Consider the following 8476-nt stretch of genomic DNA (forward strand, 5'->3'; position numbering starts at 1 on the left):
GTGATTCTTTCAGATTTTTATTTCTGGGCTTAAGAGAAGAGGACAAAAAAGATGAAAAACCAACCCCCTCTGCCACGGGTAAGGCTGGGTCAACATTGTGCCACTAGGGGGCACTGTGTACAGGAAAAGATTCTTGGTGGGACTGGCTTCTTGGGGCTAAGGGAGGAGGGGGTTGGGAGTGTAGACTCCTGGGTCTCAGGCAGGAAAGCACTGGACACCCAGGGTCCTGAATCCCTTCCGCAACATATATTGGGGGCTCGGTTTCTTGGGTCCAAGTCCCAGGAGTTAACTGTCCTGGATGGTTTTCTGTATCCAGTCAGTGAACTTGCAGAGGTTGGTGTAGACGCCTGGCACGTAGGGTAGGCCACACTGGGCTTGTCCAAAGGACACGAGGCCCTGCAGGGACCCGTTGCAGACCAGGGGGCCCCCAGAGTCACCCTGGTTTTGGAGAGAGGAAGAGAGAGAGAATCCAAAACACAGAGACGTGGAGACAGATTGAAACCAGAAAGGAGCCCAAAGACACCAACAGACAAAGACAGGGAAATAAAAGACAGCGACGTAGAGCTTCGAGGTCCCTTCCAGTGCCCCGACTACACGGAATTCTGCTCCCCCAGGTCCAACGGCTGCTTTGTTCTCCTGTCTTTGTTGTTATTCTGTCTCTCACCCTTTTTTGTTTGTTTGATCTCCCCCTATGGCTTGTTTCTCTGTCTCTGACTCCCAGAGTCTCTGTGCCTCTCTGCATCTCTGGTATACTCTGTTCCCCACCCCCCCCCCCACTTCTCTTTGCCTTTCATCTCTGAGTCTCTCTCTGTTTCTCCCTGAGGTGCATCTCTGTGTGCGTGTGAGCTCATGTCTATTACTCTGTTTCTCCATCCCTCTGTCTCCGGGGTGGGTTTCTCCCTGCGTGCCCCTCCCTCCCTTCTCCATCCCCCCCTTCCCTCTCCTCCCCTCCCCCATCTCTCACGTTGCAGGAGTCCTTTCGGTCCTGTCCTCCGCCCGCGCAGAACATGCTGTGGTGGTAGACGGGCGCGTAGAAGGCACTGCAGATCTCCTCGGGCACCACCGAGATATTCACGCACTGGAGCACTTGGGGCTGTCTGCCTGCGACGCAGAGCCCAGGGTCAGCCCCCTCCGGCTGGGAGGAGACCCCTTCAGGGAGGGCGGCAGACGCACACTCAGGAGCTCACCATTCACCAGCTGACCCCAGCCAGAAACGAGGCAAGAGTCCCCAGCGGTCGGGCACTGGGAGGCGATGCTGATGTTCTGGATGGTGTCAGACCCGGACACCGACTCTTTCAACTTGATGAGCATGAGGTCGTTGGCGATAAAGGGGTTGTTGTACTCCGGGTGCTGTATGGAGAAGTTGGCCTCCACCATCCGGCTGCCCGGCTCTTCGTTGGCCTCGAGACTGTGCAGTCCCAGCCCGATTGTGTAGGAGCTGAGGGACACGGGCGACGGGTTAGTTTTGTGGCAACTACACCGTTGTCTCCACGGCCACGCTCAAGCACAACCCCATCTCCACCCACCGACCCCAACCCCATCCTCCTTGTTAAGCACGACGCCAAGAGCTAGCCAGCCATGATCTCAAACCGTCATTCGCACAATCAATAATCCGGCCATAGGAACTTGTCTTAATGCACTAGGGACTCAGCAGCTGAGATGGGATTTCGACCCTGGGTTGACTCTTTCCCCCACTTCGCGTGCAGAACCTCGCTTCGCAGACGTTTCCGCTCTTAGCGCGGAGGCCCAGCCTGATATCAGGCCCCTCCCCTCAGCGAACAGTACCACGCGGTCCGGTCCGCCCCCCACCCCCACCCCCACCCCGCCCCGCACTCACTCCTGGAAACAGTGCGCCGCCGACAGCACCCACTGCGGATGCACCAGAACACCCCCGCAGAAGAATTCGTCTTCCGTGAACAGTGCCGCCTGCCAGGGCTGCGAGTGTGGGCTGCAGTCTTCGCCGTTGATGATGTGGCCGCCGCCACCCGAGGCCAAGGATCCTGAGGGCGGACGAGGGCTAGGGGCGGGCTCGGGGCGGAACCAAGGCTCCCGAGGGCGTGGCCATGGGCTGGGGGCGTGGTCAGGGCTTCGAGGGTGCGGGCAGGACTGGGGATGGTCTCGGGGTGGAACCAGGGCTCCTAAGCGCGGGGATCGCTGCAGGGGCGTGGGCCAGGCTGGGGAGGGGGGCCAGGCTCAAAAAGCAGGACTAGGGTCCTGAGAGCGGGGGTGGGCGGAGGTCACGGTGCAGGGGGCGTGACCAGGGGCGGCTGTGGTGCCAAGGCGTGATCGGGGCCTCCTGGGTGCAGTAGGGGCGGAGTCAGGAATGCGGGGGTGAGATCAGGAGGCGGGACCAGGCCTCCTGGGGGTGGGGTCCTGGCGCAGGGCTTTTAGGGACCAGATCACGTTTCTTGGGGTGGGCTGGGAGTCCGGAGCCGAGATCAGAGCGGAGGAGAGGGTTCTCTCGTCGAGACGGGTGTTGCAGCTTTGAGCCAGCCACACCCACCTCTGAGACCCATTTGCTACCTTCGTCGGTCTTTCCCTTCCTCCCCGCTCAGCGCGCGCGCACACGCACACACGCGCGCGCGCGCGCGCAACACGCCAGGCTCGTGCACTACCCGGGCCACGGTCCCCCAGAACAGGGGACTCAAACCCTCACACAGGGTGCAGAGACAAGGGTGACGCAGCCAGACGCTCAAGGCAGCAGTGTCGCTCTCTGTGGCCTTGAGTCCCGCCCCGCAGTCGCACCAGCAATAAGCCGGCTCCCCAAGAAACCCCATCACGCCGCCCTTGACGTGGGTCCCTGGGGGTCCCTGGATCAGAGGCTCAGGAAGTGGGCACAGATTCCCCGCAACGGGTGACACGTCCAGAAGCACAGCCTCCCTGTTCGCGGCCCCTGGGCTTCCCCCGTCCTCACAGCATCGTCCCCGTCGCCTTTGTCACTCCACGGGATCTTCCCAGGCACAGACTCCGAATCCTCCGCCCCTAACGCACCGCCTCTCACTGGTTCGACCACACAGCTCACCACTCTGCGTCGCACACGGAGGTGTGCAAAGCCACACACACACAGTGCACCAGCAGCACACACACAAGCTCCCTATGATACAAGGAATCACACGTGTTTAACCAGAGCGCACGGTCACGCGGCAGTCACACAGGCAGCTTTAGTCACACCGAGGAGGACACTGAGTCATACCTGCACAGGGACAAACCCTGTGCCCCTAGGCACTAACAGACACACACACACACACACACACACTCAGATACCTGTGACACCAAGGATGAGGTACCCCAGGAAACAGCCCCAGGGGTTTCCTGCTGTGGTCATGACCTCGGCACCTGCACAAGACGGTCAGTTTCTGATGAGTCTGGGGAGACCTACAGCTCAAATCTCTCCATCTCTGTCTCCCTCTCTTTCTGTCCCCCTAGCATATTATCGGTCAGACTAGGACCCCTACACCACCTCTGCCACCCCCCCCCCACGGTAGGTCTGAGATCTTGGCTCAGAGCCCCAGAACCTAGAGAGACTTAGAGAGTGAGAGATAAAGGGAGAGGGAGAGAGAAGTGGAAAGAGAGAATTGGGTGGAGAGGAAGGGAAGGAGGAAGTGTCTTTCTGTTTCTAAACTGAGAGAGTAGGAGCATGGAGACGGGGCGCCGGGGCTCGGAGGGGACAGAGACAACATTTGCAAGAGATAATCAGAGACAGACTGAGAGCCAGAGCCCTGGGCAGAGACCAGGGGAGCCAGAGAGAGAAAAAGGTAGAGGCTCCTAACTAGATAGAGACCTCTTGGAGAGGAGACTGGGAGACACAGGGTCCTGAGGCTGAGATTCACAGTGGTGTGGAGTTGTGGGGAGACTGTGCTCTCAGTGGGGGCGGGTGGGGCGGAGACCACAGGGACGCTCACCTGGCTGCCTCTGGGCTCCGGGATCCTGTGCTGGGCTGCGCTCCCACTGGCTGCTTCCTGCAGGGGCCCCTGTGGGACTTATAAGCATTCGCAGCTGGGCCGGCCTACCCCCGGGGACACATTCCTGGGGTCAGGTGCTGCACGGTTCCAGCTCAGCCCTGGTGCCAGGCTACCAGCTGGCGGGGGGGCAGAGGTGCTGGTGCCAGGCTACCAGCTGGCGGGGGGTGGCAGAGGTGCTGGCAGAGTGACCCAGCAGGGACATCCTGGACTCAGGGTCCCGCTTGTTTCTTGGTTCTCCCTCTCTCATCCCCTGGTGTTCTTATTCTCTCTTGTCTTTCATTTTCTCTCTCTTATGTTCTCTTATTTTCTCTCTATTAAATCTCTCTCATTCACCCTCCCTCCCTCTGTCTCCCCACTATGCTTTCCCAGCAAACCTTCCTGGGTTCAGAGACAGACTGAGAGCCAGAGTCATGGACAGAGACGTTCAGAGAAACAGAGAGACTAGGGGTCTACCCTAGTGGTCTACCTTTGGAAACTTGGGGTGACCGCATCCCTCTGAGCCTCCCTTTTCCCATCCGTAAAATCAGGGAACTATTGTTACTCACTCCAAAAATACCTATCCAAAAAGAGAATGCAGGGAAAGAGCCTTGGCACAATGTCAGGCACGTAGTAGGAGCCCAGTTAAGTGGGAGCACGATGAAACCCTTGCTCAGAAAAAAGCAAGTGCGCACCTGCCATGCTCTGAGCTCTGCTGTCTGCACTTGAGATGCAGGAAGAAACCAGCAAATTCCAGGGCTCGTGGAGCTCACATCCCAGTAGGGGAGACAGACAAACAGGAAAACTGAAAGGGGGTGCCTGGGTGGCTCAGAGGGTTAAGCCTCTGCCTTCTGCTCACTCAGGTCATGATCTCAGGATCCTGGGATGGAGCCCCACATCGCATGGGGCTCTCTGCTCAGCGGAGAGCCTGCTTCCCCCTCTCTCTCTGCCTGCCTCTCTGCCTACTTGTGATCTCACTGCCTCTGTCAAACAAAAAAATAAAATATTTTAAAAAAAGAAAAAAAGAAAAACTGAAAGGAAATATCTGATAGTCACCTGTGTGCAGAGAACACAGGTGATGGTAGAATGACTGGAACAGAGGGCTTTCTGCAGACAAGGTGGTGGCTGGGGAGGGAGTCAGAGGAGGGGACATTTAGGCTGACAGCCACCATGCCCCGTGAGCCCTGCAGAAAAAATCGAGAACTTGGTGTGTGCAAGACAGAGCAAGAAGGAACAAGACAGACTGCGCAGGGGTTTTGTGCCGGGGAAGAAGTTTGGGTTTATTTAAGTGCAATGGATTTTAAGCATGGGGTAGAGGGAGTAACGTGATTTTATTTAATTTTAAGAGAACCTTGTGTGGAGAATGACTGGAGGGTGAGAAGGGAGCAGAGACTAACACAGAGGTGGGAGGTAGAGCAGCCCAGGTGTAAGATGCTGTGGTCCAGGGAGAGGAGGCTCGGTTTGAAGATAGAGCCAACATATTCACCACGGGGTGGCAAGTGGTGGGGAGGGGAAAGGAGGCGAGAATGGTGCCCCGAGGTTTGGCCTGACCATTTGTGGCACCCTTTGTGGAGGGAGGCAAGGAGATGTGGGGGCAAGGGCTGAGCTGGGGATGCCCGCTGGGAGCCAAGTGGTTGGACGCATGGGCAAGCAGAGGTGTAGGCAGAGGTCAGCGCTGCTGAGAAGTGGTGGGAGTCATAGGGGAGAGGTGGTGTTTAGAGCCATGGGGTTGGGTGAGATCACCTAAGGAGCAGGTGTGGATGGCTTGATGAGGGGTTGGGCGACAGATGACTGTGATGATGAAGCATGAATGTCTGTGCTTCTCTCTGCCTCTCTCTGGCCTCGTCTCTGTCTTTCCGACCCTGTTTCTCTCTGTTGCTCTCTTAGTGGCTGTCTGGTTCTCTAGCCCTGTCTCCGTTTTTCTGCCTGCGTTCAGTCTCCTGGTGACACACGGACCCCCCAAGCCTGCCCTGGTCCTGGGACCAGCAGCTCTAATCACAAGGACAGACGAGGCATGGAGGAGGGGCGGGGGTGCAGGGTGGGCTCAGGTCTCACAGCCGCCCAGACGTGACTAAGGTCTGGACAGTGGCAGGAGGCAGGTTGGGGCCAGTGCTGGGGCCCAGGGCTGGGCCGCTGAAAGAAAAGAGAAGAAAGTAGACATCACGTCTCTCTGTCCCCGTTTCATGGCCTCTCCTATGCCCTGTCCTGCCTGAGGTAAAACAGAAGTGACCCGCTTATTAGGGTATGGGTCCAGGACAGAGCTGGGGGAGAGTGACGCCGTGGAGACGCTTCTGGCCGGGCAGCTGGGAACGGTTTGGAGTGTGGGCCAGGAACCCGGCTCCCTGGCTCAGAACTCAGGCTGGGGTTGGGGGAGGGTGGACATAGAGACAAGGGGAGACAGAGATGAGCAGAGAGAGAAATAAAGTCACAGAGCTGATGAAAGGGAGGGGAACAGAGACAGGGAGAGAGAACGGGGGAAGAGATAAAGGCAGAGAGGGACAGAGACAAGAGAGCCAGAGACCGAAAATGAGACAGAGACAGATAGATCGGGACACAGACAGAGAAGTTATCACGCATTCTGGAAGTCATTTTAAAAACGTAGACAAGGGACGCCTGGGTGGCTCAGTCGGTTAAGCGTCTGCCTTCAGCTCAGGTCATGATCCCAGGGTCCTGGGATCGAGCCCCGCATCGGGCTCTCTGCTCAGCAGGGAGCCTGCTTCCTCCTCTCTCTCTGCCTGCTTCTCTGCCTACTTGTGATCTCTCTCTCTCTCTCTCTTTCTGACAAATAAATAAATTAATTAAATCTTAAAAAAAAATAAAAAATAAAAACGTAGACAAAAGGGAGTGGGAATTTCCTCCAGCGTGACCCACCCCAGGCCCAGACCCCATTCTTCATAAGCGGCACCCCACTCACGAGTCCCCTCTGGTTCTCCGCTCGCCTGCAGCCCGCCAGGCAGCACCTCCTCAGAAACGTAATTCAGACCTAGCCGGTCACCCGCTTCGGCTCCCCTCTCCCTGTTCAGACCCTCTCCACTCCCACTGGTGCCTGCTTCTGTCTATTCCCAGGGGGACGTGGCCCCAAGCCCTGTCGCACTTAATAACTGAATCTACATTGGGGCAGATTATATTACCTGAAGAGAAGTGAAGTGTTTTCCTCCTTTACTAAGAGCACATGGGGGGTGGGGCGCCTGGGTGGCTCAGTGGGTTAAAGCCTCTGCCTTCGGCTCAAGTCATGATCCCAGGCTCCTGGGATCGAGCCCCGCATAGGGCTCTCTGCTCGGTGGGAAGCCTGCTTCCTCCTCCTCTCTCTCTCTCTGCCTGCCTCTCTGCCTACTTGTGATCTCTGTCTGTCAAATAAATAAGTTAAAAAAAAAAAAAGAGCACATGGGGAGGAGTACCTGGGTGGCTCCATTGGTTAAGTGTCTGCCTTCGGCTCAGGTCTTGATTCTAGGATCCAAAGCCATGCATCCTTGCCCGGTGGGGGAGGGGTGTGTGTGTGTGTGTGTGTGTATGTGTGTGTGTCTGCTTCTCCCTCTCTCTCTCTCTCTCTGCCTGCCGCTCCCCCAGCTTGTGCTCTCCCACTCTCTCTGTTAAGTAAATAAATAAAATCTTAAAAACAAAACAAAGCAAAATAAGAAGCAATGGGGGATTCAGTAGGGAAAACCCCACAAAACCTCACGGGAGCATCTCCCTTGCCTGTTCCTGTCCCAGGCAAGGGAGAGGCCACCACTGACTGGGCCAGTCCTAGGGTCTGCATGGAATGGGGGAGAATGGAGGGAGAGGGTTTTACTGGAGAGAGAGAGAGTTGTAGCTTACCCTAGCCGGGGAAGCGACAGAAGATGTCCCCTGACCACGTGTATGATGGGAGGACGGCTGTGGGGGCAGGGACCACCATGGGGAGCACCTCCTGGCCCTTCTGCAGCAGCAGGGTTTGGGAGGGACCTCAGCAAACATCCAAGGGGCAGAAATTAAGATGACGCTCCCCCCTGGACCAAAGGCCTGGACTTTCCTCCATGTTTCTGGCACCAGCCAAGCGGAGTTCTCTGTCACCACTTTGCAGAGCAGGATAGGGAACCCCAGAAGTGACTGAGACATTTCCTGCCTGGCAGACTCAGATCTGCTTCACCCAATACAACGGCCACCAGCCACGGGTGGTTCCCAAGCCCTTGAAACACGGCAAGCGTGGTCGAGGAGCTGGCTTTTAACTTCTATTCAATTTTAACTAATTTAAATGTAAATACTGGATCTCGCTTCAGTTACTGGAAAGGTTTTAAGTACATTTGGAACAATCTGGGTACGTGAATCTGCTTTTCCAAGTTGAAGTTTCATAGGCTGCATAGAGATCAATTATTTCCGATGAAGATTAAGTGTTTGGGGGTTAAAGCCTCTGCTTTTGGATCGAGCCCCACATCCGGCTCTCTGCTCAGCAGGGAGCCTGTTTCCTCCTCTCTCTGCCTGCCTCTCTGCCTACTTGTGATCTCTCTCTGTCAAATAAATAAATAAAATCTTTAAAAAAAAAAAAAAAGAAAGTAAACTTA

The 8476-nt window shown here is 56.4% G+C and overlaps 1 protein-coding gene across 1 annotated transcript; it reads right to left on the bottom strand.

Moving 5' to 3' along the window:
• Positions 1 to 4024, bottom strand: KLK4 (kallikrein related peptidase 4). Its single transcript, XM_080829312.1, has 6 exons — positions 3903 to 4024; positions 3265 to 3336; positions 1838 to 2000; positions 1188 to 1438; positions 965 to 1101; positions 1 to 438 (listed from the first exon to the last, which is right to left on the bottom strand). The coding sequence occupies exons 1-6, from the start codon at positions 3988 to 3990 to the stop codon at positions 286 to 288; spliced, it is 864 nt and encodes a 287-aa protein (XP_080685438.1). The 5' UTR covers positions 3991 to 4024; the 3' UTR covers positions 1 to 285.
• Positions 4025 to 8476: the final 4452 nt, after the last annotated feature.

This window comes from Martes martes (genome assembly GCF_963455335.1).
Source record: "Martes martes genome assembly, chromosome: 17".
NCBI classification, from domain to species: domain Eukaryota; kingdom Metazoa; phylum Chordata; class Mammalia; order Carnivora; family Mustelidae; genus Martes; species Martes martes.